The sequence below is a fragment of the Lethenteron reissneri genome, unplaced genomic scaffold (genome assembly GCF_015708825.2).
Source record: "Lethenteron reissneri isolate LAM-NWPU_2019-01 unplaced genomic scaffold, ASM1570882v1 scaffold_1436, whole genome shotgun sequence".
Classification (NCBI taxonomy): Eukaryota; Metazoa; Chordata; class Hyperoartia; order Petromyzontiformes; family Petromyzontidae; genus Lethenteron; species Lethenteron reissneri.
Genome location: NW_026891153.1, coordinates 77,102 through 103,011, shown reverse-complemented (window position 1 = coordinate 103,011; position 25,910 = coordinate 77,102). Strand labels below are relative to the sequence as shown.

Genomic DNA, 25,910 nt, shown 5'->3' with positions numbered 1-25,910 from the left:
CCACCCACCATGATCATCATCATCATTATGATGCGGCTGCTAGCTGCTGCCATTATACAGCAGCAGCAGCATCTGGCAGCATCTGGCATCCCACAGTAGCCCTACAGGCGGCTGGGTTGCGAATTTAAATCCTGGTTGTACAAAACAAAAGCAGTGGTGCATTTTGACGGTCAGCAGGTAAAGTCCCCCACTGAGCTGCTGCTGCTACTACCTTCTGATGATGACCACGACGACGATAACTAAAGCAATTTAGCCAAATTATCCTGTTGAAATAGAACTTGCCGATGGTCTAGTGACAACGTGACTGCGTTGTTGCAGGTTAACGCCGCCACCGTGACAACGGCCTGGCGACAACGTAACCGCCATTGCCACGCGATACCAGGCAGGGCGTCTTCCCCGACGACAGCGCTTTACGAGCCCCGGGCGAACCGCGGAGCGCCGTCATCGACGTCAGTGACGTCCACGGTCACCACGGTGACGGCGCTGGGCGAGGCGGCGGCGTCGTCGCCGGCGGCGGCCGCCCACACCGTCAGGTAGTGGTGGCGGCGCTTCTCGTAGTCCAGGGCCTTCGCCACGACGGTTATCACGCCTGGGTACACGCACACCACGGCACACACAGCACACGTCTCTGCCTGAGTCTACGAGAGACACGGCGGACAGGGGACCTTCCACGACCCGAGGGAGCCGCCGTCTGTGCCCCGTGCTGCGTCTCTCACCGAGCTTCCGGTCGACGTCGAATGCCCCGAGCTCGTTGCCGCTGGCGATTCCGTAGCTCACCGCGCCCCCCCCGCTCAAGACGGCCTCCACGGCAATGACCGCGGTGCCCGGTGCCGCGTCCTCTGGCACGGCGGCGCGGTAGGCCAGCCGCCGGAATGCCGGGGCGGCGGCAACGCCACGGTCGTCGTCGTGGAGGGACACGAAAATCACGGCGGTGGTGGGGGGCGGCATCAGCGAGACTCCTCCACCGCTGCGGGCCTGCACCGTGAGGTTGTAGACGGCACGGCGCTCCAGCAGACGCTTGACGGTGATGATGCCCGAGCGGCCGTCGATGGCAAAGCGGTCGCCGGCAGAGTTCAGCAGAGAGTGAGTGACCCTGCGGTGGGGGCCTAAGAACACACACATCAAGCGCCAGTCTCCACTAAGTGGCAGTGATGTCACCACGGCGCTTGTGCCAAGCAAGCTAGGTGCACGTTGAGGCCACCACGTGAAGTGTCGAACTCCCATCGGCAGGAGGTCACGGGGCAGACCCAGCTGGGTCTGTCTACAGGAAAGCCACCCACACAGATTCCTACTTGAAACCTGATTCCCACCACCACCCATCTCAAAAGAATTCTCTCATCAAAACGCTATACCACAGAGCTCATGGCATTTCTGACCAACACCATCTGGACAGTGAATTAAGACATGTGCATCGGGCCCTCAGGATGAAAGGATACTCTGACCGCACCATCCGCCAAGCTGTTTCTCCCACCATACAGAAACAGCCACATGAAACTCCGATCAAAACCATCACGTTGCCATACATAGCAGGCGTGACCAAAAAGATCTCCAAAATTCTAAACAAACATAAGATCCAAGTCCGATTCAGTACAGTACATAAAATCCGTGATCTAATTCCATTTGTGAAAGATGTCATTCCTGACTTACAATACCCTGGAGTCTACAAACTGAGTTGCATTTGTGGTGATTGCTACATTGGAGAAACGAAACGTCATATCGCTGATCGTGTCCGCGAGCACAAGTCAGATCTGAAACACGGCAAAACTGATTCTTCCGCCATTGCCGATCATTGCTACAACTCGGTGGGCTCTCATGAAATTGTCTTTTCCGAGACCAAGGTGCTCTGCAAACCTCCTGGCTACCATCAAGGGTTTTTACACGAAGCCATCCAAATATACAAACACAGACATAATTTCAACCGTGATGATGGGTACAAACTTAGTAATCATTGGAAAGATGTTATTAACCATGTAAAAAATATTTCACTACACATATTTGGACCATCTTATTTGACAGGCACTATTCTTCACTTACCATATAGTTTCTTCTTCTTTTTTCACGCACTGGTTTTCCTACTTTAAGTTTTACCACACATATTTGGCAAATCTAAAATTAATCCCAGCAATGTAGCAAAGTGCTGTTTCATCTACATAACAAAGGCTCAGTCCCATTCACAGCAGCCGCACCTTTACATCAGCCACACCTTAACAACTCTTAGAACCTCCCAGTTCAACCAGTCTACACAACAAAGACTCATTCCTGGCAGCGGTTTCAGCCGCACCACCTCTACATAACAAAAGGCTCAGTCCCATTAACACGCACCTTTACATCAGCCGCACCTTAACAACTCTTGGAACCTCCGAGTTCAACCAGTCTACACAACAAAGACTCATTCCTGGCAGCGGTTTCAGCCGCACCACCTCTACATAATAAAAGGCTCAGTCCCATTTACACGCACCTTTACATCAGCCGCACCTTAACAACTCTTGGAACCTCCGAGTTCAACCAGTCTACACAACAAAGGCTCATTCCTAACAGCGTGCCTCAGCCGCACCGACCCTCACAATAATAATATTCAGGGCCTACCTTGGCTCCTCCCACCCTCAAACCAGTATATATACAAGGACTGTTTTTTTGCAATTTCTCTTACTTGATACAGCTGTCGTGCTGTGACGGTTCCACCTGAAGACGGAAGCTTGTGTTGCCTCCAAAACGATTTTTATTTTATTTTACTTTTATTAATTTTAATTTTAAAAAAATACCTACGTGACTTTACCGAAACAACCTAAGAATATGTACGTCGTCACCGTCGTCGTACCCAGGTCGGAGTCGACGGCGTGCATGCTCGTCACCACCATCCCCACGTTGGCGTCGCTCCAGTGCAGGGCGACGGCACGGGGTGACCCCACGGGGAAGCGCGGGGCCGAGTCGTCCAGGTCCCCCACCCTCACGAGGATCTCCGCCCGGCAGGAGAGGCCACCCCCGTCGGTGGCGATCACGCCGAGCGCGTGGGCCGGGGAGGCCTCGTGGTCCAGTGGCGCCAGCGTGAAGAGCTTCCCTACGCGGGGCCACGCCCACGAGAGGCGTTCACAGGAGGTGGACGTGGGTTCGATCCCGACCCCGACGACTATGAGAGTGTGACGGAGAGAGTGAGTGTGATGAGTGTTACCGCTGACGGGGTCCAAGCGGAAGAGCGTCGCTCCGGCACCGTGCAGCGAGTATCTGACGGTTCCGTTAGAGCCAGAATCGGAGTCACGGGCTGAAACGCTCAGCAGGAAGACTTGCGGGGCGATGTCCTCCGGTACAGTGATGTTGTACCACAGCTGGGGCACAGCGGAATTTTAGTGAGCCCAAAGATGTAGGAGAGCCAGTAGTCGAGGCGACACTTTAACAATAACTATAGCACAGGGTCCCTAACACACCCGCTGCCTGGGGGAGGTATGGCCTCCGGGCTACCGTGGCCTATCGACTGCGACCACGTACACTCGCAGTCCCCCGGCTAGGGGCCCTAGGGGGAGGCTACCTTGACCCGCTGACCCAGCCAAGGTCCTTGGTACCGACCACTTGCCCTTACAGCCCTGGCCCGTACAACGACAGTGGGTCTGGGGGTTCCCAGGGTCCTACTCTAAGCCCAGTCTTCAGTCTTCAACTTGAGAACTGGGGAACCCATTCAGGGGTCCGGCTTTTAGTCACCTCCCAGGGTCTGTCCACCCCTGGCCACGGCTTCCTTCCAGAGTGTTCCAGGGGATCCTAGAATATTCCCGCAGCCCCCCTATTGGGGTCTGCGGAACCCCGGTGGCCCACAAACCACCCCCTACTGGCGTCTGTCCACTCGTGCAGGCAAGTATACTACTATATTTTGCCACTGGTAAAAGAGGTTTCATAGTGTAAATGCTTACCCCGAACTCTCAATACTCTGAGATTGCACTGTCTTTGAGTTGTACGCCTTCTGGTGTCATCTGGTCCAACACCAATGGGGACTAGGCTCTAAAGAAAGCCGTCTCGGGTGTGGACCAATCAACTTCAAGGACAGTGCATACATTATCATCATCAGAGTTGCTTCTTTTTGTTTGCATTTTTGACTACTTGTGTTGTGGTTATTGCAAACATGATGCCTTGTATAAAGGTGTCAGTTTTGTACCAGTTTAAAAGGGTAAAAACCTACTACTATAAGTATACCGTGTGTTCATGGTGTTACAGTCGGGTGGTGGTAGTAGTGGTAGTATTAGTAGCAGTGGTAGGTGGTGCAGGATGAGTCTGTGGGTCTGTGCGGCGAGTCGACGGTTACGGGTACCTTGTCACACAGGGGGCGGTTGTCGTTGACATCCAGCACGGTGACGGCCACAACGACCGTCCTCGTGAAGGTGCCGTCAGCGGCCTTCACCAGCATGTGGTAGCGCTCCTGCTTCTCCCGGTCAAGCGGCCGCTCCAGGCGCAGCCTCCACTTGCCCCCGCTCTTATCGGGACCGAGGGAGAAGTGGCCCAGCGGGTCACCGCCTGTGGCCAGCGTGGACGGTGTCGAGATGGAGAGTGCGTGACGACGAAAGTCGGTTTAACGCAGAGGATTCCGCAACCAACTGTAAATGTAGTGGTGGGTTCACTGCAGCACAACAGGTGTACACTACACTATAAACTACCTGTCAGGTGGTACGTAAGATTCCGGTTTTCCGGCGTGGCATCCGCATCGTCCGCCTGGATGACGGCCAACGCCAGGCCAGGCACCGCATCCTCCGGCACGCGGACGTCGATCAACGGGGCCGAGAACCGCGGAGGGTGGTCGTTGTCATCGTTCACGATGACGAGCACCTCGGCGATGGCTGGTGCGCGCTTAGGGTGGGCCGGGTCGAAAGCCTCGACGAGGAGGTGGTGCCGGTCACGGGCCTCGCAGTCCAGCCGGCTCCGCGTGCTCACCCAGCCGCTGTCGGCATCCACCGTGAAGAGTGACTCCGCTCCTCCGGCGTCGCTCTCCAGCGGCTGGACCAAGTTGTACAGCGGCCGGGCACCGCCGTCTCGGTCTGTCGCTGAGGGACGGGTGAGGGGAGGATGGGGCGGCAATGCCGGTGGGCTTTTGTGAGCGACCGCCGGGCACGGAATGCCCAAGCGGTCTCCCCAGCGTCAGGCAGGGTCCCCCACCTGCCCTGCCGTTTTCACGCCTCGTCCCTGCGGCCACTTCCTCCCGCCGTGATATTTTCCCAATAAATTGGTTACCAAAGAGTGGCAGCCCTACCATTTGGAGCTACCTGTGCGACCCATGGACTACTCGCTCAGAAACCCATAGACACACCACACAGACACACCCACACATATACCGCTTGTGTTGACCGAGTGAGCCCAGCGCCGCACACGGCTGCGTTACCTCTCACTTGCACGAGCAGCACCCCGCCCGGTAGGTTCTCCAACACGGCGGCCTCGTAGGTGCTCGACTCAAACGCAGGCATGCTGTCTTCCACGTTCTCCACGCGCACCGTCACCGGGACCTGCGCCGTGACGTCGGCTCCGCCCCGCCGCCACGTGGCCCTCACCTCGAAGCGGTGGCTCCCCGCGGCCTCGTGGTCCAGCGCCCTCGCCACCACGATCCGCCCGTCGCCGGCGACCACCGCAAACGCGCCGCCGTCCGCCACCGCGCCGCCGCCGCTGGCCACCGCGGCGTACACAGCGATCTCGTCGCCCGCCAGCGCGGCCGCCACCGCGCCGACCTCGCTCCCCACCGCCGCGTCCTCCGCGACCGTCAGCTCGTAGGCCGCCTCGGCGAAGGCCGGCGCCGCCGAGCCGGCGGGCAGCACGGAGACCGAGGCGGGGACGGCGGCGGAGCGCCCGCCGCCGTCCACCGCCACGACGAAGAACGACAGCCGTGAGCCCTCCAGGCCGGCGAGGCCGCCGCCCTTGGTGAAGACGCGGCCCGTCAGGGGCTCCACCTCCAGGACGTCCTCGGAGGCGTCCGGGTCCTGCCCCTTCCGGAGCGAGTAGACGACCGCCGCGTTGATCCCCTCGTCGCGGTCCGTGGCGGTGACCCGCAGGACCAGAGTTCTTTTGGCGGCGCTCGACGCGACGCCGCCTGAGTACTCGGCGGCAATGAACCGGGGCGCATTGTCGTTTTCGTCCGTCACGACCACCTTGACCGTGACGAAGGCCGCCCTGCCTCCACCGTCCCAGGCCTTGACGCAGATGTCCACGGCCCTCTGCAAGGGGTCTTCCCTGTCGAGGGGCGCCCTCGCGAAGATCCGCCCGCTCTCGTCGATGGCGAAGTGGTCGCGGGCGAACCGGTTCGCGATGGAGTACGATACTTGCCCAAAAGCGCCCGCGTCGGCGTCCGTGGCCCGCACCGAGGCCACCGGAGTTCCTGCTTCAGAGTTTTCGGGGATCTTGGCCACGTACTGGGCCCGCCCGAAGGTGGGGTCGTGCCGGTTGGCGGGCTGCTCGTCAACCACTACCATGGCATCGGCGACGAATGCGCCATCTGTGGCGGAGACTCGGAGGTGGTAGCGAGCGGCCGGCTTCTTCTGAGGGCGGGCGGCGACGGAGACGACGCCCGTTTCGGCGTCGATTGCGAAGTTCGCGGGGTCGTCATCACCGGAGACGATGGCGTACCGCAGCCGGTAGGCGTCCGACATGTCAGCATCAAACGCCCTCAACGCGGCCACGAAGTTCCCGGGCCAAGCTAGACTGCCCACGGACACCTCGTACAACGGCCGCTCGAACAACGGCGCATTGTCGTTCTCGTTCTTGACGGCGACGATCACCATGACATCGGATGCAAGGGGAGGCTCGCCGCCGTCTGTCGCCCTCACCGAGAAACGACGAAGCCGGCTTCGCTCGTAATCCAGGAACGCCGTGGTCATGACCAGCCCGCTGTCGGGGTCTACGTAGAATCCCTCGCCGCCCTTCTCCCCGTCGTCCACGATCTCGTAGCGGAGCGCCCGGTCGGAGCCGGCGTCGACGTCGACAGCTCTCGCATGGACGACGGAGGTCCCCGGGGGCGCAGATTCAAACAGCATGGCGGCGTAGGTTCCCTGCGCGAAGAACGGCCGGTTGTCGTTGACGTCCCCGACGATGACATCCAGGCTCGCGTCGGCATGCGAGCCCGTCGCCAGGGAGGCGGCTCGCACCGTGAGGCGGTGGGCGGCCCGCGTCTCGTGGTCTAGCGGGCCGACGACGCTCACGACGCCCGTGACGAAGTCGACGGAGAACTGGTCGAAGGGGTCGCCGTTGACAATGGAGAAAACGAGAGGCAGGCCCTCCGGGGCCGTCGCGCGGATGTGAGCGATCGGCGCGGGCGGCCCGACGTCCTCAGGCACCCACGCGACGTAGGAGGGACTCTCGAACACCGGCGCGTCCCAATCGAGCACCATGACCGTGACGTCGACTATGGACGACAGCCGAGGAGTCCCGTAGTCCGTCGCCACCACGGTCACAACAAAGTCCTTGCCCGACTCGTCCGGGGCAAAGCTCTTCCTCAGCGAGACGTCGCCGCCGAAAGGGCTGATGTGAAAGCGACCGTTGTGGTCGTCCCTCAACGAGTACCTCACCCTGGCGTTCTCGCCAATGTCCCGGTCGAGGGCCGTGACGGTGAGCACGGCGCTCCACGGCACCGCTGTCGCCACGACAACGGCGCGGTACGGCAGGCCGACGAACGCCGGGGCGTTGTCATTCACATCTACAATGTGCACCTCGACCGACGTGTGAGCGACGTCTGGGCGCGCCCGGGAGCCGCCCCTCACCTCCACCAGCAGCTCGTAGCGGTCGCGCTCCTCCCTGTCAAATGCGACGCCGGTCGTCTCCAGGATGCCCGCCCTCCACCTCATCTGGAATGCGCCGCTCGGGTTGAGCAAGCGGAAAACCAGCGGCTCGTTGAGGTCTCCCCCCGTCGCGACGACCTTGGCCACGAATCCAACCACCGTGGCGTTCTCGAGCACGCGCGCAGAGTACTTTGGTGGAACCCGCAGCCTGCCGCTGACCGCCCGCACGGAGACCTTCACCCGCGTGGCGCCGGAGAACCTCCCATCGGATACCTCGATCCCGAGGTCGTAGCCGGCGGCGAGGAGGGAGGAGTTCCGCACCGCGACATCCCCGGTGCGCTCGTCGACGGCGAATGCGCCTCCGACGTTTCCCGAGGCGACGCGGTAGGTCAGCGTGGCACCGACGTCCGGGTCGGAGGCCACCAGGGTCAGCAGGCGGACGCCGGCGCGGGTCGGCACGTGCAGCGCCGTCTCATACGCGGCCGTCGAGAACGCCGGGGGGCAGTCGTTGGCGTCCAGCACGGCGACGGTCACCTCGGCCGGCACTTCGGAGGACAGCATCGGGCTGCCGCCATCCAACACGGCCACCCGGAAGCGGAACTCTGCCGTCGTCTCGCGGTCGAGGGCGCCGGCAGTCCTGACGGCCCCCGTGTGCGGGTGAATGGAGAAGTACTTCCTGGCTTCGTGCTCGACGATCTGATAGGCGACCGTCGCGCGCCCCTCGCCGTCGTCCGCGTCGGCGGCTCGGACGACGAGCGGGACTCCGTCGGGGTCCGTGACCGCGGTTCCCGCCGGCGCCTCCTCGCCGACGGCGCCGCAGTATCGCGGGCGGTCGAAGACGGGCGCGTTGTCGTTCTCGTCGAGCACGCGGATCGACACCGACGCGTCTGCAGAGAGGCTCGCCCCGTCCGTGGCCCGCACCGTCAGCCGGTATGACAGCGTCCGCTCGCGGTCCAGCGGTCGCTTGGTGGCGATGACCCCGGATGTCGGGTGGATGTCGAAGGTGCCTTGGGAATCACCCTCCAATATTTCGAAGGTGACCATTGACCAGCCGGAGGTGCCAACCGCGAGCACGACGCTCCCGGGCGCGGCCCCTTCGGCTATCTCCGCCGAGTAGCCAACGCCACCGGAGGCGAATTTGGGGCGGGTGCCGTAGACGTTGGCGGCGACGACGACGACGTGAACCGTGGTATTCGTGAAGCGGCGCGGGCGCCCCTTGTCCGCCGCTCTCACCACCAGCTCGTAGGCCTCCACCGCAGAGCCATCCAGCTTCTTCGCCACGGAGATGACGCCCCGCGTGCGGTGGACGGTGAAGGATTTCCCCACGTTTCCTGTCAGGGGAATTCGGAAGAATCGGATGAGCGCGAGTTCACGTCATCAAAACCAAAGCGAGATGTCGAGGACAAACGACGCAGGGGAAACCGCGGCGTCCGTCGGCTCCCAAGTGATCTGTGATGCCACCGCCGCCGCTGCGAAGCCGCTCGGCGGGCGCCCCATCTACGACCTCGCCACCACCAAGCGACGGGGCCGACCCCGCTTCCCCCTCACTGCCCCCCATATAAACACACCCTCACGCATTTCCCCCCATAGAGCGCCGAGGGGAGATCTCCTGGCCGGCAGGTTTTTACCCGAAAGCCCTCGTAGGGATAATCTTCACGGTTTCCTGCGGCCAGGGAATTGGGCGACCTCCCCCGATGCTAACTCACACCGCGGCGCTGTGACCCGGGTTGAGATTGCGTGGTCACGGCGGGGGCTGTCCAGCCACCACGGTTGAAACGCACCCACCACACACGTATCGACAAGGCCGGCAGGGGTCCACAGCCACAAATGAAGGGGAAGCCAAAGAGGAGGGGGACGGCTGATTAGCGTGGCGGGTGTGCGCGGGGACCGCCGCCGTACAGCAGCCGCGGCGAGCCTTTGTTACGGAAACGGGTACAGACCCTTGGGCGATAGTGTAGGCCTGCCTTGTCGATCCTTACTGACTTAACAGCAAATCGCAGTCGGCCGGTAATAAATCATTAATAACTATTCGCAACCTCGTATGGTTTCGACGAGAGTGTGAACGCGCGCGGTGCTGTGTGTACGTACGCTCACAGCGTGCGCGTGTTTGTGAACTGTCCAGAACGTTTGGGAAGGTGGGGTCATATGCCCTTTGTCAATCTGGAGATTTCTAGATAGTCGCTAACCTTGCCCCCAAGTCTGTTGTTTCATGTTTCTGTTTTATGACCTCCAGATGCTTGGCGTGGCTTGTGAAGGGTAGCAGGTTGAGTGTTGGTTCTATCTGGAAATGTGCCCCCCAGTGCAGAATCTCCCCCCGGGCGGGCGGGTGGGAGTGGCGGCAGCGGCGGTCACCGTGTCTGATGCTGTAGCCGATGTCTGCGTTGGGGCCTTCGTCGCGGTCCAGCGCCACGACGCGCATCACGGCGGAGCCCACGGCTGCCGATTCGGCCACGAGGGCCTTGTAGGGGCCGCCGGTGAAGACGGGCGCGTGGTCGTTGGAATCGTCGACGCTCACCGTCACCATGGCGTATGCTCGCCTCACGGGGACCCTGCCGTTCTGCACCTGCGGGGGAGAGAGAGACGGCCGTGCTCTCGCGGCAGACAACGTCCGCGGTAGAGCGACCTGCTGGTGGCAACGTGACCGGCGCCTCGGTGTCCTCCGACTGTGCCACCGCCGCCTGACACGGCCGATCGGCAAGGTTTGGCGTCGCCGAAACAAAATGTGGCGATTTGGTTACACGGCTTGCTTACATTACTACGCAGTAAACTATAAAGTGCACTATGGTCCCCACGCAAGAAAGTGGTCACGGCGTCGGCGTCATCATCATCACCGTCGATTAGCACCAGTCGGCAATGCACAGCGCAGAAGTTCACGTGCACACCCGGCGCGGCGCCTTCCTCACCATGACGGTGAGCACGTGGCTCCGCTTTGCCTCTCGGTCCAGCCTCTCGGCGGCGGTGACCTCGCCGGTGACGTGGTCTATGCGGAACAGACGAAGGCTCTCCACGGCATCACCGCCGCCCAAGCCGACGAGGAAGAAGGAGAGCCGGGCGGTGACGTCGGCGTCAGTCGCCTGCAGCCGCAGGATCGGGGTGGTGCTGGCAGAGGCCTCCTTCTCCTCCGTGGCGGTCGCCTCGTAGAGGTCACGGGAGAAGCGGGGCCGGTGGTCATTCACGTCCTGCACCGTCACCACCACCTAGCGGAGGGTGGGGGTGAGCAAAGTGGCGATGCGGGTGGTGGTGGTGGTGAGGAAATTGGCGAGAGATGAACATGCCCCCGGCCTCGTGAGGTCACGTCGCCTTGAAAGTCTCGACAGACAGACGCACAGACACGCGCGCCCACCCACCAGGGTGGTTGAAGCGTTGGTCCCGTCAGTGAGCGTGACGGTCAACTGGTAGGAGGAGAACCGCTCGGCATCCAGCGGCTTGGCCACCTCCACAACGCCGCCGTGCTCCGTCACGTGGAATCTGCGCTCCACGTCGCCGCCTGTAAACACGCGGCGCCCCTACCGTCGTCGTCATCATCATCGTCACCATTAACGCACCGTCGCGATTCTAGATTTGAATCTTTCGTGACTGCAAGGATTCATTGATACAGCAATCGTGCTGTGACTGTTCCACCTGAAGACGGAAGCTTGTGTTGCCTCCGAAACGTCGTGATTTTTATTTTATTTTTTATTTAACTTTCATTACTTTTATTTTTTTACCTACGTGACTTTACCGAAAAAAACCTAAGAATACACCGTCACGATGTCACCATCGACGCGTCATGTGGGGTTGGATGTGCGGTGGCACCGCGTGACCTGTGATGCTGAACCAGAGGAGGGTCCCTGTGGTCTGCGTGGGCAGGGCGATCACCACGGACCCCACGGCGGCCGTCTCTGCCACGGTGACCACGTGCCGGCTCCGGGCGAAGGCCGCGGGCATCTTCGGCGGCCTGGGATTGGCGATCCACTCCACGTTGATGGTGGCTGTCGACGACAAGGTCGGCGGGTCACCCCAGTCCCTGGCTTGGATCTGCGGGGCGGACAACGCCAAGATCGGTGAGTTCCGTTTCACGGTGGGGGCCCTTGCGTCGAGGTCATAGCTGCTCCGCCCCATGTTTTTGTTGGAGGGCGACTGCCTCCAACTACCCAGTAGCATCCTTCACGAGCCTCCACCACAGAGGCCGATCTTGACACCGCTGGTACCGGTCATCGGCAAGTCCACTCAGCTCCACGTCCTCCTGTACCACATCACTCCATCTTTTCTCTAGCCCCCTCGATCCAGCCGAACAAAAGCTGATTAGGCATGTGGTGGCGTGTCTGAGAGGGAGGAGGGCGCGTGTCTGAGAGGGAGGAGGAGGAGGGGGGGGGAGGAGTGTGAGGGAGTGTGCTCAGCACCAGGATGGAGTGGAATGTCCCCGCACGGTGAAAGTTGTTCTTGCTGTAGACGACTCCGTGCTCATCGGAGTAGTAATCGTTGTTCCACCCGCGGACGGTGTACGACACCGCGCCATTCCCATCCCGGTCGGCGTCGGCAGCGTAGACGCGTGCGATGGCCACCGCCTTGGGCTCCGTTGCCGCCACGGCGTAGATGCGCGTGAGGTTCCGGTGGAAGCGTGGGGCGTTGTCGTTCTCGTCGGAGACGCTCAGCGTCACCGCCACCCTCGCCTCACGCGGGGGCGTGCCGCCGTCCACGATGGACACCTGGCGCCGGTGGGCGGGACACACAAGCACAACAACAACAACAACAACCGCCATTCGGCCACTAGGTGGCTGTGACGTCACCACGACGCTTGTGCCATGTTATGTGCACATTGAGGCCACGTGAAGTGTCGAACGCCCACTGGCACGAGGTCACGGGGCAGACCCAGCAGGTGCCACGGGTCGACTGACCAAAATGACTGGCCGATGCACCACCTGTGCCCCCTACAGTGCCAACTTGCTGTGCTTTAGCCACCCGGCGCTCCGCTCGTTGTTGTGAGCGTCGCTCCTCCGCCCTCCGTTGTTGTTGAAGGGCGACTGCCTCCAACTGCCCAGTAGCGTCCTTCACAAACCTCCTCCACAGAGGCCAATGTTGACACCGCTGGTAGCAGTCATCGGCAAATCCACTCAGCTCCACGTCCTCCTGTACCACATCACTCCATCTCCAGTCTAGACCGTGCCTGTTTAGCCCCCTCGATCCGGCCAAACAAAAGCTGATTAGGCATGCGGTGGCTGGGTATGCGGGCTACATGGCCCAGCAAACGCAGCCTTGCCTGCCAGATGAGCTCACTGATGGGTCTTTGTGCAGATCTTTCAATGATTTGTGAGCTCCTCACAATCAACCCTAGTTAAACCCAGGATGGATCATAGGTAGGTCAGCCTAAATGTTTCTAACCGGCAAAGATGTTCAATTAGGGGAGGGGGTCCACATTTCACAAGCATAGAGAAGGGTGGGAATGACTGGCCAAGAAGGCCTGAAGCTTCGTGCAGAGCGACAGACCAGGTAGCTTCCACACAGCATTACGCAACCAATGAAAAGATAATGCCGCTCCACTGATTCGGAGCGAGACCTCTACTGTCAAACGGAAGCCAGTCATGAGCACACTGCCAGGGTATGGGAAACTCTCCACTCTCTCCACAACTGCCCCATCACCGATTGGGAGTTGTGGGGGTGTAGTGTCCAATGGTACAAAAAACCTAGACAGGTGCTTAGTTTTGGTGGGGCTGATGGTAAGGCCCCACCTCTTAGTGACACACTCCAGTCTCAGCAGCAGCGCCTCCAAGTCCTCCTCTGAGTGGGCAGCAATTACCAGATCATCGGCATGCATAACATGGTTGAGAAATAGGGAGCCATCCCTTGATCGCCCCCGGGCATCGATCAGCCTCCCATTGTATCTGTACCAAATGGAAATTCCCCCGTTACAGCTATTGAAGGCTTCACGAACTACGTGGTCAAAATAGATGTTACATGATGTAGCCAGAAGACATCCCTGTCGCACCACAATGTGTACAGGGAACGGCTCTGACTCCCGGCCACGTAGTTTTACCCGGGCCCGCTCACCATCATGAAGGGTCAGGGACTCCCACCACTACCATCACCACCACAACTACCACCCCCGCCACCACCACCACCACCCTGACGGTGACTCTCACCTCCAGCTCGTGCTCTGCCTGCTTCTCTCTGTCCAGTGGCCTGCTGCTGGTGTAGATGACGCCTGCAACGAGTCGTCCGTTCACCGGAGGTCAACCACAACCATCCCACGCCGCCCGGCACACGCACACAGTGGGGTGGGAGTCAACGTGGAGACGGGGCGGGCGGGCGGGGGGGGTAGCTTGTCAGTTGACAACTTAAATACGACAAATAGCACCCCGTGATGTCAGGCTCTGTTGGGTCACATCGTGTCAAATGGAAATGCGTCGATAGTAAATGTTGCTGGATTTGCTCACCAACACACACCGGTTAGTGCTGCACTAGCGTAATAAACGACTTTGACGACGAACGTTGACCGGCGTCTTTATCTATTGCCGTGTCGGCTGGACAGCTCCCCGCTCCTTCGTGTAATAACCGCTCATTCTTCGCTGCACTGCGAATGTTCACGTTGTTCCACGTCTGCCGGCGTTGCGAAGGCGCGAGACGTGGTCCCGCTCCAAGACTTCCCGATGGTTCCCCCGCAAGCACCCTTGAGCTCCCCCCCTGAACTTTGGCCCAGACAATCCCACTTAACTTGATTGGCTTGTGGCTGATGCAGCGGAGCCTATCCAGCCGGTTGGCGATCGCCGGTGTACTCTCTTATTGCACCTGTAACGAATTGGCACGTTCTGTAGTGTATGCAAATTCTTTTGTCAAGGCGCCCTTCCCCCCTCCATCCCAGCTTAAATAGTCGCTCCAAGCCTGGGGTGTGTCATTCAGACTCTGTCTACTCGACAGACCTGCTCTCCACCTGAGGACGGCTGCTTGCGTTGTGGCCGAAACGTTGTGAGAATTATTTTATTGTGTTTTATTTTTATTATTTTATTAATTCCCTTCTACGTGACGACTTTACCGAAAGAACCAAGAAGATGAATCCCTGCAGTCACGAAAGAAGCTTCAAATCGAAATGTAACGTTCTGTAGTGTATAGTAGTAGTGCCGTGCATCATAGTGTAGCGTACACTATACACTACATTCTCCACCCCCCACCTGTTGTGCGGTTTATGGTGAAGAATCCCTGTGGGTCTCCGCTGACGATGTTGAACGCGAGGCCCCTGCTGCGGGCACCCTTATTGTCCAGGTCCCAGGCGTTCACTTGCACTACCCGGACGCCCCCATCGGAGTTCTCCGCCACTGAGGCCTGGTACCACGGACGCGACGCCTGCGGGGGGTTGTCGTTCACGTCCTGGGGGGGGGGGGGGGGGGGGGGGGGGGGAGGGTGTAGTGTATATAGGCCTTTTTCCAGAAATGTATATTAAGAATTATTCTTCGATTTAAAGCTGCTTTCGTGACTGCAGGGATTCATCTTCTTGGTTCTTTCGGTAAAGTCACGTAGAAGGGAAATAATTAAAGAATACAAATAAAACAATAAAGTAATTATTTAATAATAATTTAATTATGTAAAATTTTTATTATTTAAATATTATCTGAGAATTATTTTATTATGTTTAAATTGTATTATTGTATTCTTATCTGATAATAATTTTATTATGTTTTATTTTTATTATTGAATTATTATCTGAGAATTATGCTATAATGTTTTATTTGTATTATTTAATTATTATCTGAGAATTTTTTATGTTTCAATTATTTTATTATTATCTGATAATAATTTTATTATGTTTTCATTTTATTATTATCTGAGATTTATTTTATTATGTTTATTTTTATTATTTTATTTTTTCCCTTCTACGTGACTTTACCGAAAAGCTTTCGTGACTGCAGGGATTCATCTTCTTGGTTCTTTTGGTAAAGTCACGTAGAAGGGAAGTAATAAAATAATAAAAATAAAACATAATAAAATAATTCTCACGACGTTTCGGCCACAACGCAAGCAGCCGTCCTCAGGTGGAGAACAGGTCTGTCGGGGAGACAGCGTCTGAAATTCAGACGCTGTCCGAAACGTCGTGAGAATTATTTTATTATGTTTTATTTTTATTATTTTATTACTTCCCTTCTACGTGATGACTTTACCGAAAGAACCAAGAAGAAGAATTATTCTGCCAATGTTTTTTTAAAGTAATTGATCGGGGCGAGCATGGGGCATGAATGGGTGAGGCACACACCCCACCCAGCTGCCTTGCCGCATTGAAAGCAACTCGAGGGAGGAGGCCATAAAACCATCAAATAACAAACTCCGGGGCATAGAGGGGTTAACGGCGATCTGGGAAATCTCCAGATTGTCAAAGGACCGCATGACATGACCTCCCCAGACGTTTTGGACCGTTTACAAACAAATATCCAGAATCACTGGCACGGACACAGAGCACAGGGCAAATGGACATTAAAATTGATATTTTTTTTTTATACACGGTAAAAGTTCGAAGCTTGGCTATAAGAATAAGTCGACATTATAAACTGCAGTATTCCTTATTTTATCTCTTAATGTAAATTTCTAACTACGTAACCTCATAATTAACCAAAGTACATTAATTCTGGCAGTCAAGAAAGCTTAAGTGAAAACTAAGCTACATCTCCAGCCTCTGGATATCAATATATCACAACTCGAGAATAAAACACCGATCCCTGGCGACACATACATTTGCCCAAGTCAATGCAATTAAACTTCTGAATTAGCATAAATTATGTGCACAATTACATAAACTAGCATACTTTCAGATAATTATGATTTTTTAAATTCCATTTAATATTATTTCGTATCAATTTTTCAAGACCTGACATATACAACAGGGGAAAGAACGACGCACGGTATTCGGTGCGTACGCACGTACGTGCGAGTTTCCGTACCTGCACCTCCACGTAGACGTGTAGCGTGGAGAAGCGAGGGACGACTCCGCGGTCCGTAGCGCGCACCGCCAGCCAGTAGCCGCTCACAGTCTCGCGATCCAGCGGCTGCGCCGTGACGATCATCCCTGCCGGCGCGGAACGACACGCACGGCACGAGATGGGCGCTGGCGCGAGCCCTCAGCCGGCGTCGCGCGCCGTGAGGATGTTGATGACGGGGGGGGGGGGGGGGAGAGTAGTGGTGGTAGTAGGTGTGGTTTACCATTCTCTGGATGAATGCTGAAGACGCCCAGGCTGGATTCGTCAATGAGGGAGTACCGCACCTCCCCGTCCAGCCCCTCGTCCTCGTCCGTGGCCGTGACGGCGATGACGACGGCCCCCACGGGGGCATCCTCCCGCGTGGCGGCGGCCATCGCAAACTCCGCGAACCGCGGGGCGTGGCCGTTCTCGTCCACGTCCGCCACCTCCACCGTCGCCCGGCAGGCGGCCGAGGGTGGCCCCGCGGGGTCGCCGTCACGCGTGGCCACCTTCAGCTCATAGCGGCGGCGCCTCTCGAAGTCGAGCGGCCGCGCCACGCGCAGGGCCCCGCTCGTCTCATGCACCCAGAACGTGTCGCCCCCCTCGCCCTCGCCCGGCAGCGAGTAGCGCACCTTCCCGGCCGGCCCCAGGTCGGGATCGCGAGCGTCCAGCCAGCCGAGGACGGCCCCCACCGGGACGTCCTCGGGCACGCGGAGACGGAGGGGGGCCGGCGGGCAAGCGGGCGCGTGGTCGTCAACGTCCCCCACCGTCACGGTCACCGCGGCGACAGAAGAGAGGCGGCTCTTCGGCGCCAGGTCCGACGCCTCCACCAGCAGCGCGTGGCTGGCCTGCCGCTCGCGGTCCAGCGGCGCCGCCACCAGCAGGGCGCCCGTCTTGGCGTCGACGCGGAAGAGGTCGGTGCCAGACAGCAGGCGGTAGCGCACGGCGCCCGCGTCACCCTCGTCGCGGTCGGCGGCCTCCAGCCGGAGCACCTCGTGGCCCGGCCGCGCGCTCTCCGGCACCCGGGCCGCGTAGACGCGCCGCGAGAACTCTGGCGGGTTGTCATTTACGTCCAAGATGGTGACCCTGAGGGTGGCACTAGCCGAGCGCCGCGGCGTGCCCAGGTCGCGGACGACGACGTTCCCGAGGTAGGACGCGGCGGCCTCGCGGTCCAGCGGGAGCAGAACCCTCACGACGCCCGTCTCCGCGTCCACGGCGAAGCCGCTCGCCCCGTCGTGGTCCATCAGCGCGTACAGCAGCATACCCTCGAAGCCGTCGTCTGGATCTGTGGCCTCCATTCGGGTGACCACAACCCCAACGGGCAGGTCCTCGCGGACTTCGATGGCGACTGCCGGGGCGGCGAATGCCGGCGCGTGCCGATTGACGGCGCTTGCGGCGACGGGGCGGTTTCTCCGTTGGTTTGCCCGGTGGATCCTCTCGGCAATCTTCCGGGCAATTCCCGTCTCGGCGCACCGCCATGACGGCGCCCGTCCGGGAGCGGCGTCCACGACCGAGACGTTCAGGTACGCCGTCTCCGCCAAGAGCTCCCCGTCGGTGGCCGTGAGGCCCAGACGGAAGGCCCCCGCCGGACCGACGCCGATGTCAGCGAGGGAGCGTGCCAGCGTCACGATGCCGAGGGCGCCGTTGAGCGAGAAGAAGCCGCCCTCGTTCCCAGTCGCGATGCCGTAGAACGTTGGCCGGAGCTCGTCAGCATCGATGGCCGACACGGTGAAAATCTTCTGGCCCGGCCGGAGGTTCCGGGGGATCTCGCCGACGCAGTCCACAGACTCGAAGACAGGCGCGTTGTCATTCACGTTGGTGACGTGGACCGTCACGGTCACCTCGGCCTCCCGGCGGAACGGAGTCCCCCAGTCCGAGGCTCGCACGCGCAGCCAGTAGACCCCCGCCGTCTCCTCGTGGTCCAGCGGCCCCGTCGTCACGACGATGCCCGTGCGGGGGTCAACGGCGAAGGGGCCGGGCTCGGTGTCCGCTAGGCCGTACGTCACGCGGCCGTTGTCACCCTCGTTCTCGTCAGCGGCGTGCACGATGATCACGAAGGTGCCCGCCGGGACGTCTTCGCTCAAAGAGGCGGAGTAGTTGTGCCGCTCGAACGCCGGGGCGCGGTCGTTGTAGTCCACGACGTCAATCGCGACCCTGGCGACGTGCGAGCCGGCGTCGGTCCCGACGTCGAACTCGAAACGGCGTCTGTCGACCGCCGTCAGGTACTTACGGACGGAGACGACCCCGGTGGCGGGGTTCACGGCGAAGAAGTCGCCGTCGGCGCCGCCTCGGACGACGTACCGGCAGCTCCGCACGCCGCAAGAGGCTCTGACCGCGAGCACGACGGCGCGGGGCGGAGACCGCCGCTCGACGGCGCCCGCGTAGACGCGCCGCTCGAAGGCGCCGGTGGCGCCGCCCCCCCGGACCGTCACCGTGACGGGCTGCGAGTACCTGGGCGGCCTCCCCCCGTCGAGAGCCTGCACGGTGAGGTTCACCCCAAAGGGGAAGTCCGTCCAGTCCAGCCGTCCCGAGAGCCTCACCGCGTAGGCCGAGGCAGGGCTGGCGCCGTCCGTCGGGGCGATGGAGAACGCCTGGAGGGGGTTGCCGGCGACGATCTCCACCGCACGGATCTCCCCCTCGGGCCCGGCGTCGTGGTCCTCCACCGCCAGCTCTGCGTATGCGGCGGCGGCGGGGTTGGCGATCGATGCCCGCGGCTCGCGGCTCGCGACGACCACGACGCGCGGGGCGTGGGCGTTCGCCCGGCTCACGTTCACCGCGACGCGTGCCGAGCTGTTCAGCCCGCCGCTATCGACGGCCAGCACCTTCAACTCGTGCAGCGCCACGTCGCCGGGCTCCACCAGCCTCCTGGCGATCATCACTGCGCCGCTTGTCGGGTGCACGGCGACCACATCCGAGCGCTGCGCCAGCGTGTAACGGAAGCGCCCGTTGGGGCCTTCGTCGGCGTCCGTGGCAGCGACGCGAAGGATGACGGTGCCCACCGGGGCGTCGTTGGCAATGCTCGCGGCGTACGACGCCGCCGAAAACAGCGGTCTCTGGTCGTTGCGGTCCATCACCTGCACGAAGACGGTGGCAAACGCCGAAGCGTGGCCGTTCTTGGTAAAGGCCTTCACCCGCAGCGTGTAGGCGCCGCGCCGCTCGCGGTCCAACGGCACGTTCCCGGTGCGGATGCGCAGGAAGCGAAAGTCGCCCACGACAAGTCCCTCTGCCTTAAACGCGGCCACCTCGTCCCCAGACACGATGGCGTACCGGGCCCTAGAGGCCGAGCGGTGGACGTAGATCCCTATCTTGTCATGGCTCTCCACGTACGTCCTGGGCGCCGAGTTCTCATAGATGGTGGCATTGTAGGACAGGCTGGTGAAGCGCAAGGGAGGCTTCGGCCGGACCTGTCGCCCGGCGAGGCATCTGCTGCACGGGGGCAGCAGCAGGAGCAGCAGCGGGAGGAGCACCGAGGCCATCGTGTCGGGCGTCAGGCTCTGCGCCCGAGAGCCTGATGACTACACGGAGCCACGGTCGGAGAGGTGGGCACCGCCAAAGTCCGAGTTCATTCGGCGCTCCCAATGGGGTGTCGGTCCTCCTCCTCTAACGTGTCAGATCAAGACCAAACACAAACCAAGGTAAGGCTCATTCCTAACAGCGTGCTTTCAGCCGCACCGAACCTCACAACAATAATATTCAGGGCCTACCTTGGCTCCTCCCACTCTCAACCAGTATATATACAAATACTGTTTTCTTCACCGCATCAAAGGGACGATGGACGGGGCCATGTACCGTCAAATCTTGGATGAGAACCTCCTTCCCTAGGCCAGGGCATTGAAAATGGGTCGTGGATGGGTATTCCAGCATGGCAATGACCCAAAACACACGGCCAAGGCAACAAAGGAGTGGCTCAAGAAGAAGCACATTAAGGTCCTGGAGTGGCCTAGCCAGTCTCCAGATCTTAATCCCATAGAAAGTCTGTGGAGGGAGCTGAAGGTTCGAGTTGCCAAACGTCAGCCTCGAAACCTTAATGACTTGGAGAAGATCTACAAAGAGGAGTGGGACAAAATCCCTCCCGAGATGTGTGCAAACCTGGTGGCCAACTACAAGAAACGTCTGACCTCTGTGATTGCCAACAAGGGGTTTGCCACCAAGTACTACACTGTAAAAACCGAGACTGGGGTTAATTAATGTTTAGTAAATATATAAGAGTAGCCTATACATAAAAATAATGACTATGTGTAGTTTAGAATCACATTGAGCTGAATTCAACACATTTCTATTAGCTATTAATTGTATTTTACTCAGTTTTGTTTGAATAAAATCAGCCATCAATAACTGAGTAGAATTTAATTGTATTTTATCAGGAAAGTCAAAGATGCAACAAATTGATTACTTTTACTAATCGGGAGGTTTTTTAATTTAATAACGTTACACTTCCGCCCCAACTCGAGGCATTTTTTCGCGCCACGTGCATATCAACCATCTTCTTCCACAGACACGTTTCAGGGACTGCCGTTCTCCCAAAGGTAAGACATGTTTAATTATTTTAACGAACAATTTTTTAACAAAGTTGTGGTAGCAGTTGAACATTGTTTTACGTTACTGCAAGTTACCAGCATGCCAATTTAACTGGCTGTAACGTATATCAGAATTAACTAGCACAACTCTAGATTTGAAGCTTTCCTGACTGCAAGGATTCATACTCTTAGGTTTTTTTTTCCGGTAAAGTCACGTAGGTAAAAAATTAAATTAAAAGTTAATAAAAGTAATAATGGAAATAAAATAAAATAATAAATCACGACGTTTCGGAGGCAACACAAGTCTCCGTCATCAGGTGGGACCGTCACGGCTAAAATTACTGCATCACTTGATGACGGAGACTTGTGTTGCCTCCGAAACGTCGCGATTTATTATTTTATTTTATTTCCATTATTACTTTGATTAACTTTTAATTTTATTTTTTACCTACGTGACTTTACCGAAAGAAAAAAACCTAAGAGTATGAACTAGCACAACGTTAGGCCTTTCGAAGTCAGTCTGATTCGACTAAAAGCACGAGACTATAATTTTTGTTCCGCACACGAAAAAGTAACGTGCGTGATTAAAACTAGACCATATTCATTCGGATCACGGCGCGTACCGAACCAAAAGTCCTGTATAGTACCTGCCAAACTCGGAAGCAACGGTGTTCCTGCGGTGATGTGCAATTCACTGACGCGCAAGAGCCCTGCAGATCAGAAGTCTGCAAAGAGTGTAAAATAGCCTAGAAAGGCCGAAGTGAACTACCTCCCCCGTTACCCGGTAGGAGAGGATGAAGAGAGTCAAGGACAAGAGCGGATTCAGTTGCACTACGAGACATCTCCTTTACCAGTGGCAAAATATAGTAGTAGGTTTATACCCTTTAAACTGGTACAAAACTGACACCTTTATACAAGGCATCATGTTTGCAATAACCACAACACAAGCAGTCAAAATGCAAACAAAAAGAAACAACTCTGATGATGATAATAATATGCACTGTCCTAAATATAAATCACTTTTCCTTGTAAAATCTATTTGGATTTACACTATTTTTGTTAGGCTATATAACTCATCATTTGGCATGCTATTACTAAATCCAACACATTTTAACTGTTGCTTTCAATACCATGTACTTATTTTTTATTTTAAAAAAATAGTTAATTTATTCAATACTTTTTTTTTTTAAGTAACAATGGGTCACATATTTTACAGTGTAAGTGATGTTTTGCAGAGGGGGTCAAATACTTATTTCCCTCATTAAAATGCAAATCAATTTATAACATTTTTGACATGCGTTTTTCTGGATTTTGTTGTTGTTATTCTGTCTCTCACTGTTCAAATAAACCTACCATTACAATTATAGACTGATCATTTCTTTGTCAGTAGGCAAACGTACAAAAGCAGCAAGGGATCAAATACTTTTTCCCTCACTGTACGTGATAGTAGCAGTGGTAGTAGCAGTGGTAGTAGTGCTGGCAGTGGTGGTCGTAGTAGTGGTGGTGCTAATGACAGCAAGTGATAGTAATAGTCGTGGTGGTAGTAATGGTAGTGGTGGTGGCTGTGGTAGTGGTGGTGGTAGTAGTTGGTAGTGGTGGTGGCTGTGGTCGTGGTGGTGGTAGTAGTTGGTAGTGGTGGTGGCTGTGGTAGTGGTGGTGGTAGTAATGGTAGTGGTGGTGGCTGTGGTAGTGGTGGTGGTAGTAGTGGTAGTGGTGGTGGCTGTGGTGGTGGTGGTAGTAGTTGGTAGTGGTGGTGGCTGTGGTGGTGGTAGTAGTTGGTAGTGGTGGTGGCTGTGGTGGTGGTGGTGGTAGTAATGGTAGTGGTGGTGGCTGTGGTGGTGGTGGTAGTAGTAATGGTAGTGGTGGTGGCTGTGGTGGTGGTGGTGGTAGTAATGGTAGTGGTGGTGGCTGTGGTGGTGGTGGTAGTAGTAATGGTAGTGGTGGTGGCTGTGGTAGTGGTGGTGGTAGTAATGGTAGTGGTGGTGGCTGTGGTGGTGGTAGTAATGGTAGTGGTGGTGGCTGTGGTCGTGGTGGTGGTAGTTGGTAGTGGTGGTGGTAGTAATGGTAGTGGTGGTGGCAGTGGTGGTAGTGGTTGTGGTCGTGGTGGTGGTGGTAGTTGGTAGTGGTGGTGGCTGTGGTCGTGGTGGTGGTGGTAGTAATGGTAGTGGTGGTAGTTGGTGGTGGTGGTAGTAGTTGGTAGTGGTGGTAGTAATGGTAGTGGTGGTGGTAATTGGTAGTGGTGGTAGTAATGGTAGTGGTGGTGGTAGTTGGTAGTGGTGGTGGTAGTTGGTAGTGGTGGTGGTAGTTGGTAGTGGTAGTTGGTAGTGGTGGTGGTGGTAGTTGGTAGTGGTGAGTGACGTAACCACTTACCTGCAGAGAGACAGAGGCGGTGGCACGCTGAGTGTGGGTCTCCAAACGCGTTGTAGTGTGGGGGGGAGACGGGGGGGGGGGAGACGGGGGAGGAGAGACGGGGGGGGGAGACGTGGGGGGGGGAGACGGTGGGGGGGGAGACACGGGGGGGGAGACGGGGGGGGGGAGACGGGGGGGGAGAGACGGGGGGAGAGACGGGGGGGGAGACGGGGGGGGGGAGACGTGGGGGGGGGGAGACGTGGGGGGGGGAGACGTGGGGGGGGGAGACGTGGGGGGGGGGAGACGTGGGGGGGGGGGGGGAGACGGTGGGGGGGGTGAGACACGGGGGGGGAGACGGGGGGGGGAGACGTGGGGGGGAGACGGTGGGGAGGGAGACGGGGGGGGAGAGACGGGGGGGGAGAGACGGGGGGGGGGGACACGGGGGGGGGGAGACGTGGGGGGGGGAGACGTGGGGGGGGGCGGGGGGGAGATGTGGGGGGGGACGTGGGGGGGGAGACGTGGTGGGGGGGAGACGGGGGGGAGATGTGGGGGGGGGGGAGACGTGGTGGGAGACTTAAAATGTCACTGCTCAACAATTGTGTGCGTCGCCAAGCGTGCAGCAGTGTGTGTGTGTGTGGGTCTGACCTGGGACCGCTCGCTCTGCGTGTCCCCGTTTCACCTCCCAGAGTGGTGACACAGCTGCATGTCCCAGTTTCACCTCCCAGAGTGGTGACACAGCTGCATGTCCCAGTTTCACCTCCCAGAGTTGTGACACAGCTGCGTGTCCCGGTTTCACCTCCCAGAGTGGTGATACAGCTGCGTGTCCCGGTTTCACCTCCCAGAGTGGTGACACAGCTGCATGTCCCAGTTTCACCTCCCAGAGTGGTGACACAGCTGCGTGTCCCGGTTTCACCTCCCAGAGTGGTGACACAGCTGCATGTCCCAGTTTCACCTCCCAGAGTAGTGACACAGCTGCGTGTCCCGGTTTCACCTCCCAGAGTAGTGACACAGCTGCATGTCCCAGTTTCACCTCCCAGAGTTGTGACACAGCTGCGTGTCCCGGTTTCACCTCCCAGAGTGGTGATACAGCTGCGTGTCCCGGTTTCACCTCCCAGAGTGGTGATACAGCTGCGTGTCCCGGTTTCACCTCCCAGAGTGGTGACACAGCTGCATGTCCCAGTTTCACCTCCCAGAGTGGTGACACAGCTGCGTGTCCCGGTTTCACCTCCCAGAGTGGTGACACAGCTGCATGTCCCAGTTTCACCTCCCAGAGTAGTGACACAGCTGCGTGTCCCGGTTTCACCTCCCAGAGTGGTGACACAGCTGCATGTCCCAGTTTCACCTCCCAGAGTTGTGACACAGCTGCGCGTCCCGGTTTCACCTCCCAGAGTGGTGATACAGCTGCGTGTCCCGGTTTCACCTCCCAGAGTTGTGACACAGCTGCATGTCCCAGTTTCACCTCCCAGAGTGGTGGCACAGCTGCGTGTCCCGGTTTCACCTCCCAGAGTGGTGACACAGCTGCATGTCCCAGTTTCACCTCCCAGGGTTGTGACACAGCTGCGTGTCCCAGTTTCACCTCCCAGAGTTGTGACACAGCTGCGTGTCTCGGTTTCACCTCCCAGAGTGGTGATACAGCTGCGTGTCCCGGTTTCACCTCCCAGAGTGGTGATACAGCTGCGTGTCCCGGTTTCACCTCCCAGAGTGGTGACACAGCTGCATGTCCCAGTTTCACCTCCCAGAGTCGTGACACAGCTGCGTGTCCCGGTTTCACCTCCCAGAGTGGTGACACAGCTGCGTGTCCCGGTTTCACCTCCCAGAGTGGTGACACAGCTGCGTGTCCCGGTTTCACCTCCCAGAGTGGTGACACAGCTGCATGTCCCAGTTTCACCTCCCAGAGTCGTGACACAGCTGCGTGTCCCGGTTTCACCTCCCAGAGTGGTGACACAGCTGCATGTCCCAGTTTCACCTCCCAGAGTCGTGACACAGCTGCGTGTCCCGGTTTCACCTCCCAGAGTGGTGACACAGCTGCGTGTCCCAGTTTCACCTCCCAGAGTTGTGACACAGCTGCGTGTCCCAGTTTCACCTCCCAGAGTTGTGACACAGCTGCGTGTCCCAGTTTCACCTCCCAGAGTTGTGACACAGCTGCGTGTCCCAGTTTCACCTCCCAGAGTGGTGACACAGCTGCGTGTCCCAGTTTCACCTCCCAGAGTGGTGACACAGCTGCGTGTCCCAGTTTCACCTCCCAGAGTTGTGGCAGTGTCGTTACTGTCGGGAGCGGGGGTTGCAAAATGCCTATTTATTGCAAATAAATCCCAACGATGCGATCGAAATCAGGGGTTTCGATTGGATCATTCGGGGGGCATGTGCCACCTGACCCCACTGGTTAAGCG

At 58.0% G+C, this 25,910-nt stretch overlaps 1 protein-coding gene across 1 annotated transcript; it reads right to left on the bottom strand.

The window, feature by feature from the left end:
• Window positions 1–379: 379 nt before the first annotated feature.
• On the bottom strand, window positions 380–20,130 carry LOC133362331 (protocadherin Fat 1-like; the record flags this gene model as incomplete). Its single annotated transcript, XM_061581260.1, is given in 17 exon segments — window positions 380–589; window positions 717–1,106; window positions 2,819–3,058; window positions 3,170–3,323; window positions 4,295–4,497; window positions 4,638–5,021; window positions 5,357–9,067; window positions 10,089–10,299; window positions 10,360–10,362; window positions 10,640–10,933; window positions 11,084–11,223; window positions 11,540–11,753; window positions 12,119–12,424; window positions 13,856–13,917; window positions 14,882–15,077; window positions 16,640–16,764; window positions 16,899–20,130. Coding segments are annotated over 17 exon segments (10,075 nt in total), but the record flags the coding sequence as incomplete, so codon positions are not given.
• Between the last annotated feature and the right edge of the window lie 5,780 nt (window positions 20,131–25,910).